General features: G+C 42.0%; 1 protein-coding gene and 2 long non-coding RNA genes across 44 annotated transcripts in view; 2 read left to right on the top strand and 1 right to left on the bottom strand.

The window, feature by feature from the left end:
• Positions 1-6525, top strand: part of LHFPL6 (LHFPL tetraspan subfamily member 6) — a 227060-nt gene extending 220535 nt beyond the window's left edge. The window contains exon 3 of the mRNA XM_005668368.4: positions 5415-6525. Coding sequence (XP_005668425.2) covers positions 5415-5533 — 119 coding nt within the window. The 3' untranslated portion in view covers positions 5534-6525. The remainder of the gene's footprint in view (positions 1-5414) is intronic.
• Positions 1-24323, bottom strand: part of LOC102158088 (NHL repeat-containing protein 3) — a 186937-nt gene that overhangs the window by 45028 nt on the left and 117586 nt on the right. For 16 of the 42 annotated variants that reach the window (XR_014819269.1, XR_014819260.1, XR_002336519.2 and 13 more), the window contains one exon: positions 7307-7365. The exons of 3 other annotated variants lie outside the window; for them this stretch is intronic. This is a non-coding gene — a long non-coding RNA (NHL repeat-containing protein 3). Of the gene's footprint in view, positions 1-869; positions 5339-6046; positions 7366-24323 lie in introns of those variants that run through there. 23 more of the 42 variants (XR_014819259.1, XR_014819248.1, XR_002336523.2 and 20 more) reach the window with 7 other exon arrangements.
• On the top strand, positions 8413-13898 carry LOC146398542 (uncharacterized). Its single transcript, XR_014819330.1, has 2 exons — positions 8413-8511; positions 12623-13898. It is a non-coding gene; the product is annotated as an uncharacterized LOC146398542 (long non-coding RNA).

Here is a 24323-nt window from a genome sequence, read left to right as displayed (position 1 = left end):
AATACATTCATTTTGATAATGCTAACTCCTCCAGTCCACGAGCACAGTATATCTTTCCATCTATTTGTGTCATATTTGATTTCTTTCATCAGTGTCTTATAGTTTTCAGAGTACAAGTCTTTTGTCTCTTTAGGTAGGTTTACTCCTAGGTATTTTATTCTTTTGCATGCGATGGTAAATGGGATTGCTTCCCTAATTTCTTTTTCTGCTCTTTCATTGTCAGTGTATAAAAATGCCGTCGATTTCTGTGTATTAATTTTGTATCCTGTGACTCTGCCAAATTTGTGGGTGAGCTCTAACAGTTTTCTGGTAGAGTCTTTAGGGTTCTCTAGGTACAGTATCATGTCATCTGCAAATAGGGATAGTTTTACTTCTTCCTTTCCAATTTGCATTCCTTTTATTTCTTTTACTTCTCTGATTGCTGTGGCTAGGACTTCCAGAACTATGTTGAAGAGTAGTGGCAAGAGCGAACATCCTTGTCTTGTTCCTGATCTCAGCAGGAATTCTTTCAGCTTTTCACCATTGAGAATGATGTTTGCTGTGGGTTTGTTATATATATGGCCTTTATTATGTTGAGGTAGGTTCCCGCTGTGCCCACTCTCTGAAGGGTTTTTATCAGAAATGGGTGTTGGATTTTGTCAGAGGCTTTTTACGCATCTATTGAGAGGATCATATGGTTTTTATTCTTCAGTTTGTTAATGTGATGTGTCGCACTGAAGGATTTGTGGGTATTGAAGAACCCTTGCATCCCTGGGATAAATCCCACTTGATCATGATGTACAATCCTTTTAATGTATTGTTGGATGCGGTTTGCTAGTATTTTGTTGAGGATTTTTGCATCGATGTTCATCAGTGAAATTGGCCTGTAGTTTTCTTTTTTTGTGGTATCTTTGTCTGGCTTTGGTATCAGGGTGATGGTGGCCTCATAGAATGAGTTTGAGCGTATCCCTTCCTCTGCAATTTTTTGAAAAAGTTTCAGAAGGAGAGGTGTTAGCTCTTCTTTAAATGTTTGATAGAATTCTCCTGTGAAGCCATCTGGTCCTGGACTTTTGTTTGTTGGAAGTTTTTTACTCACAGTTTCAATTTCAGTTCTTGTGACTGGTCCATTCATCTTTTCTATTTCATCTTGATTTAGTCTTGGAAGACTGTACTTTTCTAAGAATTTGTCCATTTCTTCTCGGTTTTCCATTTTATTGGCATATAGTTGCATATAGTAGTCTCTTATGATCCTTTGTATTTCTGTGATGTCCGTTGTTACTTCTCCTTTTACATTTCTAATTGTATTGATTTGAGTCCTCTCTCTCTTTTTCTTGATAAGTCTGGCTAAGGGTTTATCAATTTTTTTTTCTGCTGTACAGCATGGGGATCAAGTTACTCTTACATGTATACATTTTTTTCCCACCCTTTGTTCTGTTGCAATAAGGGTTTATCAATTTTGTTGATCTTTTCAAAGAACCAGCTTTTCATTTCATTGATCTTTTCTATGGTTTTCTTTGTTTCTATTTCATTGGTTTCTGCTCTGATCTTTATGATTTCTTTCCTTCTACTAACTTCAGGTCTTGTCTGTTCTCTCTCAAAGTGCATTAGATGTAAAGTTAGCTTGTTTATTTGAGCTTTTTCTTGTTTCCTGAAGTTGGCTTGTATTGCTATAAACTTTTCTCTTAGAACAGCTCTTGCTGCATCCCATAGGTTTTGGAGTGTCATATCTTTGTTGTCATTTGCTGCTAGGTAATTTTTAATTTCCTCTTTGATTTCTTCAGTGATCCATTGGTTGTTTAGTAGCATGTTGTTTAGTCTCCACGTGTTTGCGTTTTTTGCAGTTTTTTTCTTGTCGTTGATTTCCAGTCGTATAGTGTTGTGGTTGGAAAAGATGCTTGATATGATTTCAATTTTCTTAAAGTTACCGAGGTTGGATTTGTAGCCCAGGATGTGATCAATTTTAGAGAATGATCCATGTGCACTTGAGAAGAATGTGTATTCCGTTGCTTCTGGATGGAATGTCCTATAAATATCTATTAAGTCCTTCTGGTTTAATGCTTCATTCAGGGCCTGTGTTTCCTTGTTGATTTTCTGTCTGTGATGTCCGTTGTTACCTCTCCTTTTTCATTTCTAAGTTTATTGATTTGAGTCCTCTCTCTCTTTTTCCATTGCTGTAAGTGGTGTGTTGAAGTCCCCCACTATTATTGTGTTATTGCTGATTTGTCCTTTTAAGATTGTTAGCAATTGACTTATATATTGTGGTGAACCTATGCTGGGTGCATAGATACTTAAAATTGTTATATCCTTTTCTTGGATTGATCCTTTGATCATGAGGTAGTGACCTTACTTGTCCCTTAAAATATCCATTTTAAAGTCTATTTTGTCTGATATGCATATGGCTCCTCCAGCTTTCTTTTGATCCCCATTTGCATGAAATATGTACTTTCATCCTCTCACTTTTAATTTGTATGTGTCTCTAGAAGTGAAGTGGGTCTCTTGAAGACAGCATATATATGGGTCTTGTTTTTGTATCCATTCAGCCAGTCTATGTCTTTTGGTTGGGGCGTTTAGTCCATTAACATTTAAGGTAATTATTGATATGTATGTTCTTATTGCCATTTTATGAGTTGCTTTGGATTTGTTTTTGCTGCTCTTTTTTCTTTCCTTCTTCCCTTGTTCTTTTCTGCCTATAGAAGTTCCTTTAGTATTTGTTGTAAGGCTGGGTTAGTGTTGAATTCGCTCAGCTTTTGCTTATCTGTGAAGGTTTTGATTTCTCCTTCAAATCTGAATGAGAGCCTTGCTGGGTAGAGTAATCTTGGTTGGAGGTTTTTTCCTTTCATCACGCTAAGTGTATCATGCCACTCCCTTCTGGACTGCAGTTTCTGCTGAAAAATCTGCTGATAACCTTATTGGGGTTCCCTTGTATGTTACTTGTTTCTTTTCCCTAGCTGCTTTCAAGATTTTCTCTTTGTCTTTAATTTTGGTCAGTTTGATTAATATGTGTCTCAGTGTATTCCTCCTTGGGTTTATTTTATGGTACTCGTTGTGCCTCCTGGATTCGAGTGAGTGGTTTCTTTCCCATGTTAGGTAAGTTTTTGGCTAATATCTCTTGGAGTATTTTTTCTGTCTCCTTCTCTCTCTCTTCTCCTTCTGGCACCCTTATAATACGGATTTTGGTGCGTTTCACGTTCTCCCAGAGTTCTCTGAGACTCTCTTCATTTCTTTTCAATCTTTTTTCTCTTCTGTTCCACATCCGTAATTTCCACTAATCTGTCCTCCACCTTGCTTATTCATTCTTCTGCCTCCTGTATTCTGCTGAGAGGTGCCTCTACTGAATTTATTTCAGTGATTTTATTTTACATCTCTTCTTGTTTAAGTTTTATATCTTGTATCTCTTTGCTCAGTGTTTCCTGTAAGTTATCCATCTTTGCCCTCCAGTTTATTTCCAGTGTCTTGCATCATCTTCAGCATCTACAGTCTAAAGTCTTTTTCCTGGAGTCTGAGAATCTCCTCATCACTTAGCTGTTTTTCTGGGGTTTTTTCTTTCTCCCTCATCTGAGTTATAGTTCTCTGTCTTTTCATTTTTATAGGTTTTTGGTGTGGTGACCTTTTTATAGATAATAGAGCTGTAGCCTCTCTTACTTCTGGTGTCTGCCCCCCTGTGTCTGAAGTCGGTATGGGGGGCTTGCTGTAGGCTTCCTGATGGGAGGGGCTGATGCCTGCCCCCTGGTAGGTGGAGCCGATTCTAATCCCTCTGGTGGGTGGGGCTTAGTCTCTGGATGGGATTAGAGGCAGCTGTGTGCCTGAGGGGTTTTAAGGCACCTGTTTACTGAGGGGCGGGGCTGTGATCCCACCTGGATTGTTGTTAGCCCTGGGGCTTCTCAGTGCTGACTGCTGGGTGGGGCCAGATTTTCCCAAAATGGCCACCTCCAGAGAAAGGCATGCTGCTGAATATTCGCGAGAGCTTCACTTTCAATGTCCTTCCCTTACAACAAGCCACATTCACCCCTGTTTTCCCAGGATGTCCTCCAAGAACTGCAGTCAGGTGTGACCCAGATTCCCGTGGAGACTTTGCTTTGCCCTGGGACCCAGTGCACGTGAAAGTCTGTGTGTGCCTTTTAAGAATGGGGGTCTCCATTTCCCCCAGTCCCGTGGAGTTTCCTGCACACAAGCCCCACTGGCCTTCAATGCCAGATGCTCCAGGGGCTCTTTCTCCCAGTGCTAGATCCCCACACGTGGGAGTTTGATGTGGGGCTCAGAACTCTCACTCCTGTAGGTGAGTCTCTGTGAGCCAGTTAGTTTCTAGTCTGTGCGACTTCCCACCCGGGAGGTAGGGGGGTTGTTTATGTCACATAATCGCCCCTCCTACCTCTTGATGTGGCCTCCTCTGTCTTCCAGAGTAGGATATCTTTTTTAAGGTTTCCTGTCCATTTGGGTGGGGATTGCTCAGCTTTTAGTTGTGAATTTTGTTGTTTTTAGGAGAGAAGTTGAGCTCCAGTCCTTCTATTCCACCATATATATATATATATATATATATATTGGTCTTTTTACTATTTCTTGGGCTGCTCCCGCGGCATATGGAGGTTCCCAGGCTAGGGGTCAAATCGGAGCTGTAGCCACTGGCCTATGCCAGAGGCACAGCAACGTGGGATCCGAGCCACATCTGCAACCTACACCATAGCTCATGGCAATGCCAGATCCTTAACCCACTGAGCAAGGGCAGGGACTGAACCCACAACCTCATGGTTCCTAGTCGAATTTGTTAACCACTGTGCCACAACGGGAACTCCCCTCTTCCACCATCTTAATCCCATCCAATGGTACTGTGTTTTTAATTTCAAATACACCTTGCTGATTGTTGGTACAGAGGAAGTGATTGACTTTTGTATATTACCTTTGTATCATTGCTGTAATCACTTATTAGTCCCAGGAGTTTTTTTGGTGGATTCTTTTAGCATTTTATCCTTCATATGGATCTCCTCCTTAGAGTGTACCCTTTGCAGAAACTGTATCTGTATTTAGGACTAAATCTATATTTTGAGTTTTTTCTAAGGCATTTCATTATGCATATGAGTTTGGATGATTTAAATCAGAACTAATACCTTCATCTTTCCTATCTTGATTGCTTTCATTCCTCTTTTTCTTCAGCCATGAGAATGAACATCAGTGGGAGACGAGGCTTCTGTCTTCTCAGCTAGCCATAGACATAGGTATTGAGGTCCTTCTGAAATGCACACAACTAGTCTTTCTTTTTTCCATCTGCAGGAAACGTTGAGTACTTGTTAGCATTCCATTTTAGTGAGTAGAACATTTCTAATGAGTATTTCAATTTCACTTTGGTACACCAGGAACACACACCCTGGGAGAAACAACAGAGCCTCCTGTAAAATCATCCTGATCTGTGCCTGCTTTCTCTCCCTCTCTTGTGTTCCTAGGTAAGTGTGAAATCGGCTGGGCCTACTACTGCACGGGAGCAGGTGCTGCAGCCGCCATGCTGCTATGCACGTGGCTGGCTTGTTTCTCAGGCAAGAAACAGAAGCAGTACCCATACTGAGATGGAGCCACCAAGAGCCAGCGGGGGAGAAGACGAGCCAAAGGGGCTAGGAGGGACCGAAGCAGTCAGCTACTTTCAAAAGGTGGAATAGTGGTTCTACACCATACAGCACTCATGAAATAAAACCCAGTGGGATCAGAAACATTATACTATGTGGAAGGGTTGGGCAAGACTTTTGAAAGAAATGTAGAGCATGGAATGGTAGAGAAAAATGGACCAAAGGCTAAAAATATTGCAGGGTGTCGGGTATTTCTATTCTACAGAATATTGTTAATGTAGAACACATACATACACATGACAAATCTATATATGCAAACAAGGAATTTTTTTTTAAGGATGATGACTCAGACTCAAAAGGGCTAGTAGAAACAGTATTATGTTAGGAAGCAGGGTAACCCATAGACGTTCCCTGTAGGTCATGGCACTTCTGAAAGCACACGAGCACATACAGACATACACATCCACACACATGCCATACGCAAACTATGTTGTTGCACAGATTATACAAGAGTTTAGTGGTGCATTACTCCTCTATCTTCCTTTTAATACCCATTTAAAATACAGTATTATCACTTTGTAAAGCATACATTAAACCTAATAAATGGATCCATAGGCCACTCTTCCAGTATTTTGTATATCCTGCACAAACTCTTTATGCCCTCAACACGTCTTCGGTGTTTACCTGGACCTTTAGAATTAAGCCTTTGTATTTCAATATTATTCAAAAATATGCAATATTTCTCTGAGTAGCTTCTGCTATGATATTCTTATGAAGTAAAGGGGCAACTTTCTGGCCTCTGTAGGAGAGAATTCAGTTGAAGATGTGAGAGTAACGAGAGACATGTTCGGGTCATTAGATCTTGTTTCCTTTTGTCCATTATTGTCCTGTGCTGTACCACATTTATTCCAATATCCATTTTGTAAAAAATTTAAAAGTGCTATTTTGTTTGTATCTGAAAATCTCTGTGAATAAATTCTCTCTTTGATCAATAGGTAAATGTGTCAGAGACTGTTAATTCAGTTATGGAGTTTGTTTCTGCAATTTCCTACATGTAACCTTCAACTTCCAACAGTCTGGTGAATTTTCTGTTTTAGGTTAAGGCCTCCCGTTCCCCCTCTAGTCATCCAACCAGGTGGTATTCTCTATACAGAAGGTATTAAAAGTGAGTAAGACATAACTCCTGCTTTCAACTTAAAGCCCTTGCAACCAGCATGCAAACTGCCTGTTCATTGCACTTAAATCATGATCAGATCCTTATGAGAGAAGAATTTCAAGTCTAATCTGGATAACGTTTGAGAATATGGGCAACAGGGAGGCATGGATGAAGGCAGCAAGAACCAGGTCCCAGTTCAGTCTCCAGGGGTGATGACAGTGGTCACTAGCTGCTGGGGACATGCTGCTTCTCTCCTTTCTACATGGGGCTGCATTACCTCCATGCTTCTGTCCCAGGGGCAATTTCCTACCGCCATCTTTCAGGGATCTTGGCCATTGGGGAAGATACTGTCACACTGCTCTTCCCAGCATAAAGCCTTGACTAGAAAGAAGGATTTGGACCCTTCCATGACCTCCTAACAAAACCAGCTCTTTCAAAAGCAAAGATTGGATACTGGTCTTTTATTAGGCAATGCTGAGTAAGCATCGAATCCTTAAAGCTTCAGTTTCAATTCATTTCTAAATGGTATGCTTTTTTCATATGTGGCGATTGAGCATTTGGGCTGTTTATACAGGTCACTATGTTTTCTATACATATTTATCAATTTAAACTTAAATACCTGAACAGCAAGCTTGCTTCTGGCACTTTTAACCATCCAGGGCCAGGATTCATGTGTCCCTGAAAAAAACAACACAAGACTTTTGGCCACTAACATTCTGCACTTTCTGAGGCTTTGTTGCTATGGAAAAAGTCACTCTGCTCTCAAATGTTTATTCATCATGCACTGAATGCCATTTGATTGTGTCTCATTGTCCACTGAGCAGGGGCTTCTCCACTCAGTGGTTTCCTGCCAGGAGAAGAAGATTGCACTTGGCTTCCTCAATTAGCCCATCATTTTCATGTATTGCCGGTGCTTTTCAAATTTTTTTAACTACACCTTCCTGTCAGAAGAGTATTATGACTTCTTAGCTCCCATGATGAAGTTGAAATTCTCAATGGAATTCATTAAGGTCTAATTTCTTAAATAGATTTAATGATAACATTGTCATTTTATGGAAGCATATGGTTTTAAACATTAGTAACCTCACTAGAATAAAAATGATCGCTCTGACATGATAAAGACCACTGGCTAACCCTTATATCTCAAGTCCTTATGAGTCATATTAATTTTATGGTTCAAGATGTCCCAGCATTTGATAAGGAGCATCTGATGTATTAAGAATTATATAAAAAATACTTACATGTACTGTTTTTCAAATGAAAATCAGGATTCATAGATTAATAATCTTAACAATAACAATAATAATAAAATCTGTGAGGAGTTCCCTGGTGGCTCAGCAGGTTAAGGATCTGGTGTTGTCACTACAATGGCATGGGTTTGATCCCTGGCTGGCCTGGGAATTTCCTCATGCTGTGGGCATGGCCAAATAATAATACTAATAGTAATAATAATAATGATAATACCCTGACACCTATAGTCAATTAATCTTTGACAAAGGAGGCAAGAGCATAATATGAGAAAAAGAAAGTCTATTCAGCAAGCATTGCTGGGTAACCTGGACAGGTGCATGCAAAGCATTGAAACTAGAACACACCCTCACACCATGCACAAAAATAAACTCAAAATGGCTGAAAGACTTAAATGTAAGACAAGACACCATCAAACTCCTGGAAGAGAACATAGCAAAACACTCTCTGACATCAACCTCATGAATATTTTCTCAGGTCAGTTTCCCAAGGCAACAGAAATAAGAGCAAAAATAAATAACAAGTGTTGGAGGAGGTGTGGAGAAAAGGGAACCCTCTTGCACTGCTGGTGGGAAGGTAAGCTGATACAGCCACTATGGAGAACAGTTTGGAGATACATTAGAAATCTAGACATAGAACTACCATATGATCCCACAATCCAACTCCTGGGCATATATCCAGAAAAAAGTTTCCTTAAAAAAGACACATGCACCCACATGTTCACTGCAACTCTATTCACAATAGCCAAGACATGGAAACAACCCAAATGTCCACTGACAGATGACTGGATTAGGACGATGTGGTATATATACACAATGGAATACTACTCAGCCATAAAAAAGAACAACATAATGCCATCTGCAGCAACATGGATGGAACTAGAGACTCTCATACTGAGTGAAATAAGTCAGAAAGAGAAAGCCAAATACCATATGCTATCACTTATATCTGGAATCTAATATAGGGCACAAATGAACCTTTCCACAGAAAAGAAAATCATGGACTTGGAGAACAGACTTGTGGCTTCCCGGGGGGGAGAGGGAGGGGAGTGGGAGGGATCAGGAGCTTTGGGTTAACGGATGCAAACTATTGCTCTTGGAATGGATTTACAATGGGATCCTGCTGTGTAGCATTGAGAACTATGTCTAGATACTTATATTGCAACACAACAATGGAGGAAAAAGTATGTATACATGTATGTGTAACTTGGTCCCCATACTGTACAGCAGAAAAAATTTTTTAAAAATTAAAAGTAAAATAATAATAATATCTGTGGAAAGTATATATTCACAGGCTAGCTACTTACTAACATATATATAAAGGTCCAAAACAGCTCTATTTCACAACCTCATAAAGCTTTCATTGCTTATACATGTTGCAAAGTAAAGTGGGGAGTTTTCCTTGTTTTTAAGAAGAGAAAATGGTATATACAGAAGTTTATCAGAGTTCCCGTCATGGCTCAGTGGTTAACGAATCCGACTATGAACCATGAGGCTGCGGGTTCGATCCCTGCCCTTGCTCAGTGGGTTAAGGATCCGGCGTTGCCATGAGCTATGGCGTAGGTTGCAGACATGGCTCGGATCCTGTGTTGCTGTGGCTGTGTAGGCCGGTGGCTACAGCTACGATTCGACCCCTAGCCTGGGAACCTCCATATGCCATGGGAGCAGCCCAAGAAATGGCAAAAAGACAAACCAAAAAAAAAATAAAATAAAATAAAATAAAAACAAACAAAAAAAAAGAAGTTTATCGATGAAATTGAATTGACTCTTCCAATTTGCAACATATTTATCTGTGTATCTGAGTAACAAATAAATCTTGAGCTCCTGCTACTTGCTGGCTTTTTTACTAGACAGAAAGCACTCTATAAAGTGCAACCCTTGCTCTCAAGTTGGTCCCAAGCTTGTGGGGGAAAAGGAACAAGAATAACAGTGATTACACATCCCATGATGTTAATTAACTCTCAAAGACAAGGAGAAAGTTCCTTCCAGGTAAAAAATCCTGTACAGATAAATTTAAAAGACATAAAGACATCATTAAGAAAATGAAAAGGTAAGCCAAAGACTAGAAGTTACAAATCTGGCAAAGAAGTTTTCTTTAGCACACATGAAGAACTCCCAAATGAATATAAAAATGCAATTCAATTTTAACACAAAAATGGAATATTTTACAAAAGCAGATATACAGATGCCAATAATCACATTGAAAAGGTGCTTCTACATCCTTGGTCAAGAAGAATACGAAACTCAGAGCCACAATGAAGTACCATTTAACATGCTACAATGACTAAAGTTAAACAATTTACAACACCAAACGTTGCCAAGTATGGATTTGTGTAGTTGGAAACCATTAGGCAGTTTTTATTAAGTTAACCATAGTAATTCCTCTCCTAGGTATTTATGAAAAAAAATCTATGTGCACAAAAAGACTGCATTAAAGTGTTTGAAGTTGATAATAACCCCAGACCAGAAACAACTAAAAGGTCTGCCAACACATAAAGAAACTGGTATATTTAAACAGTGGAATACCACTTGGCAACGAAAAAGAATGAATTTCTTTCTTTTCTTTTTTTCTTTTTTCCTTTTTAGAGCCACACATGGAAGTTCTTGGGCTACGGGCCTTATCAGAGCTGCAGCTGAGGCTACACCACAGCCACAGCAATACCAACTCCGAGCCGCATCTGCAGCCTATGTCACAGCTTGTGGTGATACCTGATCCTTAACCCACTGAGTGAGGCCAGAGATCAAACCCACATCCTCATGGAGACTATGTCTGGTTCTTAACCCGCTGAGCCACAAGGGGAACTCTAAGAATGAATTTCTAGTATACACGATGACATAGATGAATCTCACAGACATTATGTAGTGCACTTAAAAATGTTTTCATATGGTAGCCTTCGTGTTAAGTGTTCTTAGCATCCACACAAAGTAAGAGACACAAGGAACTTTTGTAGGTGATGGAGATGCTTTATAACCTTGATTGCAGTGATTGCATGGATCTACGCATTATGTCCAAACTCATCAAATCATATATATTGAATATAGTCAGGTTTTGTATATCATTCATACCTTATTAAATTGCAAAAACAAGGAAAAGCCTAACTGTGAAGAGAAGAAGAAAGAGGAAATTCATTCAGCATTTTTGTTAATACCAAAATGATCTTGGGAAAAACTGTTTTTGCAGCCCTGGGTGATGGAGTGAATTTGTCAGAACATCAAATGTGCAGGCATCTCTCTTTGATTGGGGCTTACTCTCATCATGTGGAGTGGGAAACCCAAAAGAGCCTTCCTGGGGAGTTCCCACTGTGGTGCAGCGGGATCAGCAGTGTCTCTGAATCACTGGGATGCAGGTTTGATCCCCAGCCTGGCACAGTGGGTTAAGGATCCAGTGTTGCCCACAGCTCCAGCATACGTTGCAACTGCAGCTTGGATCTGATTCCCTGGCCCAGAAACTCATGTGCCGCTGGGCAGCCAAAAAAAAAAGAAAAAAAAAAAACCAACAAAACATAGGGAGAGAGAGAACCTTCTTGGAAATGAGAGCATAGGATCATTATACCAGTTTCCAACAAGTGCACATGAGTGAGAAGAAACTGTCATCTCAGGTGAAATTTTTGAGGGCAAAGCATTGGACTAATGCCCCAGAGCAGAGCAAGAAGATGCTGTGACCTGGGTCACTGCACTAACACCTACCAGTGGGGGTCAATGAGAACACAAGTGATTCTTCCCTGGAGGAGTTCACCTGTTATGGAAAAGGGACATCATTCCCATGGTTCAGATCATCTTTACTTCTGTCTCCTGAGGGCCTATTCTAGTTTTGTGAACTCAAGTGATTGTTCAAGTAAATGTTCACACCTGAAAATAAATGGCAGTGATGAAAAAGGAGGAGTTTTTAACACGAACGAGCGCGAGGACAGAGCATCATGCGATGAGGCCAGCTGTGGCCATGCTGAAACTAAACTACTTCCACCAGCAACTGGATCTGGAAACTCTTCCACTTCTATTTTTTTTTTCTTGATAGTGTTCACAATTGCCATATATCTGGGAATCAGGGAAGAACTGCTGTTCATCCTATTTTGAAGATTATGCTGTGCCTTCCACATAGGATTAGCTGAGATGCTTAGTTTAGCTCACCCATGATGTTTTCTTAGGGCTTCTGACATTCTGGTATTTTTCTTTTAACTATGTATTCATTTTAAAAGTGTTTAGTGATCACTTATATATCAAACACGGTGACAGATTTAGCACTGACATATTTTATCTTTTACTATGGCCTTTAAGTTTTTCTATTCATTGAAATTCTTTTTTTTTTTTTTTTTTTAGGGCCGCACCCGAAGCATATGGAGGTTCCCAGGCTAGGGGTCTAATCGGAGTTGTTGCCGCCAGCCTACACCACAGCCACAGCCATGCCAGATCTGAGCCACATCTGCAAACTACACCACAGCTCACGGCAACACCGTTCCTTAACCCATTGAGCAAGGCCAGGCATCAAACCCGCATCCTCATGGGTATTAGGTAGGTTCATTACCACTGTACTGCAGCAGGAACTCCCACTGATGCATTTTTGAAAACAGAGAAAGTCTGTAGACATCATCATTGACCATCAGTAGGGAACTCCTTAAATAAATGATGGTACACCTATATATAGAAAACTATATGAACATTTAAAAGCAAACATTTCTATATTGATACAGAAACATCTTCAGAGTCTACTGAGAAGAGCAAGATGCAGAAGAACTGATATAGCATGCTAAAATGTCCGCAAATATTTTTAAAGAATATACATACATTTACTTTGTATGAATGGAATCTCTCTAGAAAGGTAAGTAATAGATACTAATAATTGCCTCGGGATAAGAGATGGGGTGAGAGGGAGACTTACTTTAAATGCCCTTCTTATTGTTAAACTTACATTACCCATTCAACAATTTTACTTTACTGTACTGTACTCTTTACTTTTCACTGCACTTCACACCGCACTTCACTTCACACCTCACTTCACTTTTCACTTCACCTTACTTTTCACTTCACTTTTCACTTCACCTTACTTTTCACTTCACCTTACTTTTCACTTCACTTTTCACTTCACCTTACTTTTCACTTCACCTTACTTTTCACTTCACTTTTCACTTCACCTTACTTTTCACTTCACATTACTTTTCACTTCACTTTTCACTTCATCTTACTTTTCACTTCACTTCACTTTTCACTTCACTTTACCTTTAACTTTACCTTTAATTTTCCTTTCCTTTTCTTTCCTTCACACCTCCCACGGCACATGGAGGTTCCCAAGCTAAGGGTCGAATCGGAGCTGTAGCCACCGGCCTACGCCACAGCCACAGCAACTCGGGATCCAAGCCGCGTCTGCGACCTATACCACAGCCCACAGCAACGACGGATCATCAACCCAATGAACAAGGCCAGGGACCAAACCCGCAACCTCATGGTTCCTAGTCGGATTCGTTAACCACTGAGCAACGACGGGAACTCCCTCAACAATAATTTTAAAGTAATGCAAAGCGATCATTTCATAAAAATGTATAACTCAGCTATGAGATGACAGATATGCCTATGTGCTTATCAGTCAAAAATCTATAGAAAATAAGCTGTTCAATTTCACAGCCTATTAGAGTTCAAAGCCAGCCCCCAAATTTCTGCAAATTCTTGAGGGGATGTTTTCAGAGGCTACCTTTTATATACCCATATGCTGCCTTGGTCCTTTACTTCTTTGCCCCTAACATAAAACTCAGTGCTTGTGTGTGTGTGTGTGTGTGTGTGTGCGCGCGCGTGTGTGCGCGTGCATGTGTGTGGAGGGTCCTATTAAAAAATTACTCACCCTAAACATTTATGAGGTTTCTTTAGGTTTCAGTGAAGACTTGGCAGGTGAAGCTGGAGGAGGGATTTACAACACAGCCTTGCAAACAGCTACAAATGGGAGAGAAGACTCTTTGGTGGAGGGGATTTAGATGACTTTTTAAAATTTTTACTGGAATACAGTTAACTCACGAAGGTGAGTTACTCTCAGGTGTACAGCAAACTAAATCAGTTATACATATACACATATCCAGTATCAATTCACACCAGTAAGAGTGGTCATCATCAAAAAGTCTACAAACAACAGATGCTGGAGAGGGTGTGCAGAGAAGGGGACCCTCTTACACTGTTGGTGGGAATGTAAGCTGGTGCAACCACTATGGAGAACAGCATGATGCTTCCTTAAAAACTAAATATAGAATTACCATGTGATCCAGCCACCCCACTCCTGAGCATCTGTCCAAAGAAAACCATAATTCCGGCTCTGTGTCTTTAGCTTCCCTTCCGCTGCAGTTCCAATAAACCCCCAAACCCAATCTCTGCATCAGGCTGCCTCCTCTGTCCTCTTTCTTTAAAGAGGAAAAATCAATCCCCCACCCCCTGCCCCCACCAATGCATAGCAGTTCTGCGTTCCTATTTCTTTGTGCCTTGGAAACACAATCCAGGGCTCTCTTCCTCACTCGGCTCATCAAAGTATTTGTTCAAATTAAGGCAATTCCTATTTGAAAAGGAACTTTGCTTCCAGTTCCAAAGTTCTGTAAAAAGGGCACAGACTTGCTAGAGGAACAACATCATTACTGATGTACATGCAACGATACTCAGACTTTAAACGCTGGAGCTCTCCAGGGCCTTCTTCCCGTCTATGCCCCGACCTCCCTGGGCAATCTCATGGATTCCCACGGCCCCAGCTACATCCATTTCCCAAAGGCTCCCAGAAGTACCTAGTCAGCCCCAGACATCTTATACCCAAACACATATGCAACATCACCATTTAGCAAACTCACAGATATATCAAACCCACTGCCCAAACTGATTTTATAATCTCCCTTCTAAACCAGCTCTGTCCCAGATATATCAAACCCACTGTCCGAACTGATTTTATAATCTCCCTTCTAAACCAGCTCTATTCCTGGTGTATCACAGGACAGCAAACCAAGCTGCTCTTGTCTGAAACCTCAGTCATCCTAGATACCTTCCTCTTTCTCTTCCACATCAGTTCTACACCTTAGGTAGTTCCCTCTCTCCATCTCGCCCGACTTGACGCTGACTTAATCCAGTTAAGAAAGAATTAATCCTTCTGTCTTAATTGTTAACAGATCTGAGCCAGTTTAGCCAACCCCATGTTCAAGTTCTTGTTGCAAATATAGCTAGCTTAGGTTTTCCGGAGATTGGTGAGAGCTGTATCTTCTCCACGAGTCTACCACCAGATGGGATCTTATAATTAAAGCAGGTCTCTGACGAGATTCTGCCACATATACAAACATATGTTTGCAAGTAAGGACAAAAAACCGTCCTACACTCTGTTCCACTGATTTGTACTTTAGGCACTTTGAAAAGTACCCGAGGTGAAAGGCTCACTTCAGTGGATCCGACAATATTCCAGCAGCAGGATCCAGTTCACCTTCTTTCAGAGCAGAGTCATCTGCTAAGTAAAGGGACACGGAACCAAGTGTCTGGCTACCAAGATCTAGGTTACCGCTCCTGGGGTGCGAGAGGCTGCTGGACCCCTGAGACTCTCCGAGCAACGCTCACACCGAGGTGGAGGTGACTGTGTAAGAGACCAAGGCCAATTCATAGATTTGGAATACCGCCCCTTTCACCAGGGAAACATTCTTTCTAGCATTCCTCTACCAGTGACCAAACTCCCTGGTGAAAACTGAATAGTGATATTTGGAAATGATTGTCGCTGCTGCCTCTGGTGAGTGGATGTCTAAGAAGGTTCAGTGGAACGTTAAATAGTCACCTCTAGGGTAGAGATTTTAAAAGAACCACACAGATTTGCATGTCATTACATATGATAGCATTATATAACATACATAATATACACATACATATAGATGGATATTTATATGTCCTATTTAAAAATACATTGCAGGAGTTCTCTTCTGGCTCAGTGGGTTAAGGATCTGGGCATTGTTACTGCTGCGGCTTGATTCACTGCTGTGGCGTGGGTTTGAGCCCTGGCCTGAGAGCTTCTATGAGCTGAGGGCGTGGCCAAAAGGAAAAAAAAATACATCGCTGGCAAATATACCCCTTCTTATCTGCACACGCCCAACGCATCCTCCCTTGCTCTCCTCTAAACCCAGTTTCCACAACAGGCGAGATAAGCAGTGTGTAAAAACCACAGATCTAACCGGTCCCGCCTCCGTGACTTCCTGCTTCTCTGGTTCCACCTGGCCTGTAAGTCTCCCACCTCCCTGTCTCTTGTCACTCTTCTCCGTTGACCTACTATCCTTGACTACGCTGTCTTCCCTTGGGTTCCTTCCACTGGCCGAGACATCAAGTGCCTCGCAGCATTTGTCCTTCTGGTCTGCCTGCCTAAAGCGTCATTCTCTACCCCGCTCCATCCGACTAAGCCCCACGCATAACTGAGGTCACACTTAAAGGAAACCACAGCTGATCCTCCCATCTCAGATGAGGTGAAGAGTCCTGGTGGACCCTCCTATGACCAAAGTGGCAATGAATTAATTGCCTAATGTCTATGGTTTGACGGTTGTTACTACAGGGAAAATGTTTGTGTCCTTCTCAGCATTGCCTTTGTCTCATTCTCAGTAGTCAATAAATATTGGCTGCATAACTAAAAAAATTTAATAGCTCTATTTATCTGAGGAACTCCAGCCACAGGCATACACTGCACTTCCTGGGAGCACAGGGGTTTGTTTGTAGCTGTGTCTGAGAATACCGACTGGTGTAGACTTTTCAGTGAGGTTCTTTGGAAAATGATATGACACATTAATCACTCAGACTTGACATACAGATAAGGTATAAATGTGATATCCTTTGAAATCTAAACCCTAAATCCTCCTTAGCTGATGGCTCCTAATGGTCTTTGAGAAGAAAAACATGTAAGATAAGAAGAAACACAAATAATTGCACGCTACATCTGGAAGGACTTTCTCCATCACTTTTCCTCGGGGGCTTCTACAGGAAGCACAGCAGGGGTCAGAGGTGGGGTGCAAAAGGCCTTAAAATGGGAGTTGAAGGAAGTCTCCCAGAAAACTAGTTTGGAAACTGTGCTGTGAATGACCTCCCTTTGGAGAAATTCTATAAAGTGCAAAATCCACTGGTCTGCTCTGCTCAAGTAAACAGTGAGTGGAAATCCATTTGTTTATATTGCAAGGATTGGATTTCTTTTCAGGCATTCTGTGCTGTCTTGGAGGCAATGCAAGTGATAATTTATGCATTAAAGGATTACCAAGAACCTCCTAGGAGTTAAAATGATCACTCAACTTTTCCCCTATTGCATTGCTTATTAAAAGTACAGATGCCTGCAAGTTCCTGTGTGGCAGAGCGGGTTAAAGGATCTGGCATTGTCACGGCTGTTCACAAGTGTGGTTTCCTCATTTCTCTCCCCCCCCCCCCCCCCCGCCTTTTAGGGCCACACCCATGGTAAATGGAGGTTCCCAGGCTAGGGGTCAAATTGGAGCTGCAGTTGCCATCCTACACCACAGCCACAGCAATGCAGGATCCAAGCCAAGTCTGAGACCTACACCACAGTTCACAGCAACACCAGATCCCCAGCCCCCTGAATGAGGCCAGGGATCGAACCCACATCCTCGCAGATACTAGTCAGATTTGTTACCACTGTGCCACAATGGGAACTCCCCCTAGAAAAAAGATCTAAATATCCACAACAGATAATGATGGAATCGTTTAAATGGCATGGTCCTCTAATACATTTCATATATGAATGTACCTACAATATTCTGACTTAAATCAAGAAAATACCTTCTATCCAAAGAAAAATACACTTGTAAATCTACTTTCAAATAATGGGAGTTCCCTGGTGGCTCAGTAGGTTATGGGTTTGGCATTGTCAATGCTGTGGCTTGGGTCGCTGCTGTGGTGTGGGTCTGATCCCCATTCCTGGAGTTTCCATGTGCCACAGGCATGGCCAAAAAAAAAAAAAAAAAAAAGAATAGAAAGTTGCTCAGTTGATGATTCTCAAGAAGAGCTGCCGTACATTTTAGTGGAGGGTAATGAATTAGAAATGTACAAAATTGGCTCTTTGTGAAGAATCTAGGCTAAAGAGAATATGGATTAGGAACAGGAATGAATAGTAAGTAGTGCCAGATAAATAAGTGTCCACTGGGGGTGGGGGTGGCTAGTAGTTCTTTTATGTATTGGAAACCTTTGGTCAATCCATCAGTGATTTTCTAGACATCAGAGTTAAACCAGAAGGATCTGAGAATGAAGTTATGATTTCATTAGGATAGTTTTAGTCACAAAGTGAAAATGATGGTCAGAATTCCGAATGTCTGCCACAGGCATCTGACCTTCCTTCCTAAGCCTATGCCATCTGCTGCCAGTGGGGTTTTTCCTCTGTGGGTCCAATCGACACAAGACTGGGCCAGGCTGGCAGTTCTCTCCAGACCATTCACCTCTAACTTGGAAGTCCCACTTCCTCACTCTCAGGATCCGGGACGACCTGTTTCATGGTTTTGCTTCTTTAGTTCTTTTTTTTTTTTTTTTTTGGCTTTTTTGTCTCTTTAGGGCTGCGGCATATGGAGGTTCCCAGGGGTCAAATCAGAGCTGTAGCCACCAGACTATACCACAGCCACAGCAATGCATGATCCAAGCCACATCTGCAACCTACACCACAGCTCATGGCAATGCCAGATCCTTAGCCCACTGAGCAAGGCCAGGGATCGAACCTGTGTCCTCATGGATGCTAGTCTGGTTCTTTAACCACTGAGCCACTTGGGAACTCCTCTTTGGTTCTTTTTTGGGATTAAATCATTCTATGTTTTGTTTTAAACCCTATCTGTGCTTGGAGTCTAAAGCCATGAACTAGTAGCAGTGTCCAATCACAATGAAGCAGGCCTGGGTGGGAGACTCACTTTTGCTACTTACTAACTGGCCCAGTGGGATCATCTCTAAACCTCTGTTTCCTCATCTATTAACCAGAGGTAATAATTGGACTAACTTCATGAGAAACTTACAACCTAATGCTGGGCACAGAGTGAGTGTTCAGCAAAGGTTATGATTGTTTTCACTCTTAATATTTCCTATTTTGAAGTGTGGGGCTCAGTTATGTCTTAAGGAGTCATTGAGAACTTCTTTTACACAAAGAGTCTGCCTCTGCCTCTGAATGGGACATCTGTCCACCATGGCTCTCGAGGTCTCTGGCAATTGGTTTCCCTGGATAATATTTAGAAACTCTGTAAAGCGCAGCTGTCACAGGCACTGACGAGCCCTTTGATCAGACCGTCGCCCAGGGAAGGACTCCGAGTAGCCCTTTCCCAGATTGATTTTTTTTGTTTTCGTTTTTTTGGGCCACACCAGCGACACATCAACGCTTCCAGGCTAGAGGTTGAATCAGAGCTGCAGCTGTCAGCCACAGCCACAGCCACAGCAACTCGGGATCCAGGCTTCATCTGTGACCTACACCACAGCTCACGGCAACACCCAATCTTTAACCCACTGAGTGAGGCCAAGGAGTGAACCTGCAACCTCATGGAGGCTAGTTAGGTTTGTAACCCTCTGAGCCACAATGGGAACTCCCCAAGACTGATATATATATATATATTTTTTTTGGGGGGGGGTCTTTTTGCCTTTTCTAGGGCCACTCCCGCAGCATATGGAGGTTCCCAGGCTATGGGTCTAATTGGAGCTGTAGCCACCAGCCTACGCCAGAGGCACAGCAACGTGGGATCCGAGCCGCGTCTGCAACCTACACCACAGCTCATGGCAACACCGGATCCTTAACCCAGTGAGCAAGGCCAGGGCTCGAACCCGCAACCTCATGGTTCCTAGTCAGATTCGTTAACCACTGAGCCACGACAGGAACTCCAAGACTGGTATTTTGAATAACAGCTCAAACACTGATCTGATTGGATGTGGTGTTTACTTTAAATCATGTCTCCCAAGTGGAGAGGCAACAGTTCAGACCTAAGTCTGTCCAATCAGGTGCTGGGGGAGGAGGTCTGCCAGCAGAGGAGAGGCGAAAGGAACACAGGACACTGGAGGGAAAAACGAGCCTTAGTTACACTGTCTGACACGTTTGTAAACACCAATAAGAAGCGTTCAGTATAAATCACAGGACCCCAGAGCACTTCATTGTCCCCAACTGAGAATCTTGGGACTCTCTCTGGGCGTCCTGCCCTCCTCTGGGGCTGGACCTTGTCAGCGGGCTTTCCCACGAATGGGGGCTGCTTCTGGACATGATTAGAGTCTCAAGAAGCGATTCCCAGGAGCTTTGGCTAGGAATGTCAAGTTGCTGATGTAGATGTTTTCTGCTACTTGATTTTTTTTTTTTTCTGCCTCTGGCAAGAGGTTTTGAGCTATTCAGTCAGTAAAGAAAGGGGTTGTGCAGTTTGGGAATAAACCAGACAGGAGGAAAGATTATTTGACCTAGTTAAACAATAGAATAAAATGTTGCATTTTAATGATTTCTGTTTATAGCATATTAAGGAAGTACATGTAATGTTTAAAAATTAGGGCTGGTAAGTTTTTTCTAAGAAAACAAAAAATATAAATTATGAATGCCTATTTTAAAGTATTAAGAACTCCATTGTTTTTAAAACATTCTACATACAATTTCCTCCCTTCCTCCCCTCCTAGCTAACTTTTTTCTTGGATGCACCTATGGCATGCAGAAGTTCCCAGGCAAGGGATCAAACCAGCACCACAGCAGTGACAGAGTCAGGTCCTCAACCCACTGAGCCACCAGGGAACTCCCCTAGCTAACATTTTTAAGTGACAAGAGCTGTGTGTATAGGTGAGAGAAAATGCTACAAACAAAAAGTCCTACCCTCAAGAAGCAATCTAATGGGAAGACAGACATGTTAATACATGGAGCTACAGTTATAGAAGTTTGTACGGGATCCAGTTGGAATGTAGCAAGAAACAGTTATTTTATCTTGCCATTGAGGGAAAGCTATATAGAGGAGCTGTCACTTGAGTTTTGTTCTTGTTAAAGAAAAATCAGCTACTGAACTGAACACTTGTCAGACTGTATTACAATCATGTGTACACACATATCCACATATCCACGCACAGCCACACAGAGAGAGAGAGAGAGAGAGAGGAGTCAGTAAAGAAAGAGATTCCTCAAGAGTTTTAGAATAGGATTTTCAGGCAGAATAAATGGTTTACTGAAATCTAGGACGGAATGCTCAGCAAGAATGCTTAGCAGACTGGCCTCGGTTTTGCCTTCAGAGCCTTAGGACTCAGCTTTGGCTCCATTTGGTACATACATGTTTAATTTCTATGAGTTTTGTTGTATTTTTTTTCTGAGATTTTTTAGGTAAGCAAAGATTAGCTGTAGATTGAGATTATACCTTGCAAAACTGTTAGTAATCCCTAAGAAGATACTACCTGCAAATTCTTCCTCTGTAACAGAAAATGGATAGGGCTTTACCAGGTGGATGTGCTGCGAGAAGCCTTCCAGGAAAGCAAGAGCCGACCGGCAAAGGCACGGAGGTTTGGGAAACGGAAGTGGTTCCTCTTGTCGGGAGGGCAGGGCCAGAAAGGAGGCTAGTGAGTGGGACAAGTACTTCAGTCTGCCACTCCACTGCTGATGACAGTCCCCTTTGCACCTCAGTGCTCAACCTCCCCTCACTGAGCACCAGAGCCAAACACCTACCAGCTTCCAGGAAGGTGTCTGAAAACCTTCAAGTTAAGTCCATCCCAAACAGAACCCTGATTTTTCTCTCGTCTACTTATTTTCTCCTCCATTTTTACTCATCTCTGACGATGGTAACCAGACCCACAGCCACTGAAGCTGAAAATTAAAAAGTCATCCTGTAGCCTTCACTCTCACACCCAAAACAAATCCTAAATCTGCCTGTTTTTCTTCACTGTGGCCACGACGATTCCTCTACTCCACGCCTCACAATTCTCTTGTATGTTTGTAAGAATTCTCTTTTCAAAAAAATACAATTCTGATCATGCTACTTCCCTCATCTGGACATTTGGCTGGCCTCTCATCACCTCTGAATGAAGTCGCATCCCCGCCTGAGGTCCCGAAGAGCAGCAGGCTTTGCTTCTTGCCTCTGCTTCCAACTTCATTTTGCCCACATTCTCCAACCATTCCTGTCTTTTTTGTTTGTTTGTTTGTTTCATCTTCAGGGCCTTTGTATTTGCTGTCCCCTCTGCTAGATTTGGGGCTCTTAAGTATCTCAATGGCTAACACCTTCCTAGCTTTCGAATGTCAGTTCAGGCAGAGTGATCTGGTTTATACAGCTACCTCCTACCCACTCACTGCCCAAGTACTATTCCTATCACTTTATTTCTTCCAGACTAATACAAACACTCTAGAATTCTCCTGCTGATTTGTTTGTGAGGCTTTCTCCCCTGATTGTAATTTTCCTGAAGGCAAGGCTTTTGTCTTTCTGGATGGTTATTGCTCTACCAAACCCCCAGATTGGTGCTTGTCACTGAATAGCCTTCTGGAACCCCAAGGACAAATGTGATCACAGCAAGACCCTCCTTGGCTCAGCCTTTCCCTGATTCCCTCTATTAATATTCCGGCTGGTCTCTCATTTCTACTTGTTGCTACCACTATGATGGAGCCACCAGCCCCCTTTCAATTGCTGGCCCCCAAGAATTGCCATTGTTTTCAACAACACTTTAGGAACGAACTTCTCCTCGCCCCATTCCAGTGTCACCCCCTCACACAGAGCTGGGAACTTCTGCGTTCTTACAGCCTGCTATGCCCGGAGAGCCTCAGGGCCATTGTACAGGGCTGAATGTGGGGACAGCAGCCCCCTTCTCCCTGAGTGGCACCCGCTGAAGCAGCAGTGGGGGGCTGTCTGCTGGGCTTTTGCAGCACTGATGTGAATCCTTCTGCCTGCGAGCGGGCTGTCGAGCTGTGGTGGAGACAATCAGGCCCCAGTGTGCTCAGTTTTTAGTACCTGCAGCACCGCCCTCGCTCTTTGAATGAGCGGGGGTGGGGGCAGGCAGGGAGCCCCACTCTCTGCCTTGCCTGCTGTCAACAGCACTTTCACAACATGAGTCTAGGGCCGGAAGATCCTTGGGGCTCTCCCGTGGGGTGAACCAATCATAGCTCTAGGCTAGAAGCTAAGGGGAGCAGGACACCCCATCTTTTTCCTGGCACCCACAAGGAATAGGTCTACCATCGCTCAGAGTGGGAGTGGGTGATGGGAGCTGGTCTTAACTCAGATGTTAAAGACAGTCTTTGTTTTTATCAAGATTTAGCACAATTTGAGTAAATACCTCTCTCATAGCTGTCCATCCTGAGGGCAGTTTCCAGAGATTTTAAATGGTTGTTTTCTCCGTTCCTATATTTATAACTTCCATCAGTTAAACGGTGTTGGGCTGGGAGAGTGTTCACCTAGATCTTTACCTGGACACTCGCGTCACCATTCCAGGCCTATGTTAAACCTTGAGGCTCAGGTAAGAGGCATCCAGGAAACAAACTGTCAGTTTTACATAAAATCAATGCCGTTGCTCTTATTAATGAAAATAATTTTTAATGATAAATCCTTATTAGTGAAATGGATATTTCCCAAGTTAGTGTATCCAACTTGATAGTAGATACTTTTAGCCATAAGTGGTTTAACATCCAATATTTCTTTTCTCATTCTTTATTATCATTATTATTATTTACTAAATTATCATCATTATTATTTACTAAATTATCATCATTATTATTTAGTAATATTATTTACTAGTAAATATTATTACTAAATAATAATAATAATATCATTATTATTATTTACTAAAACTACTAAGTCAAAAAGAAAGCAAGTGATCCGTGACTTTGTTAACTATTTTTAAAAGCAAGGCATGAATTCAGAATTTCAGGAGCGTTCTGTCGGTTGAAGACGTCTGGCTCTCTGTCAAGTGTGAAGTCAAGAGGTTTATGAGTATTTCAGCCTGGGATAAAGCAGCTTATGGTTTCCTAATCTGCTCCTTGTTGGCATTCCACTCTGGAAAGTAATTTTTTTCCTCTTTCCACTGCAGCATGTGAAGGTGGTTCTAAGATATAACCAGCTAATATGAAGCTCACCAATTCCTCTGTTGAGGAAAGTATTTCACATATTTTTTGGAGAGAGTCAAACTCTCAACGATCAGTCTATCATATCTTGGCTGTCTGATAAAATGCTGATAGCATATCCTCGGCAGTAACATCTTAAAATATCACTTCTGAACTGACAAGTTTAGGCTCTTCAGGATTCCTGATATATTGTGGAGCTGTGACACTTGAATAAGCTTTGTGAAATCACAGAAATGGTTTTTCATGGCCTTATAAGTGTCGTGATGATCTGGTTTTATCATAACTTAACCTTCAAAGGCTGACATGAGCATCTACCCCTTTGACAGGGAAACTCAGAGTGAAAAAGCAGGCTTGTACTGCCAATTTATTTGCACAGGAGGCTGAAAATACTTAATTTG

This window comes from Sus scrofa, chromosome 11 (genome assembly GCF_054392235.1).
Source record: "Sus scrofa isolate SSC_HxYL_T2T_F1_AM1 chromosome 11, Sscrofa_HxYL_maternal_Yorkshire_Landrace_v2.0, whole genome shotgun sequence".
NCBI lineage: Eukaryota > Metazoa > Chordata > Mammalia > Artiodactyla > Suidae > Sus > Sus scrofa.
Note: the sequence above shows the minus strand (reverse complement) of the source record. Positions and strands in the feature narration are given on the sequence as shown.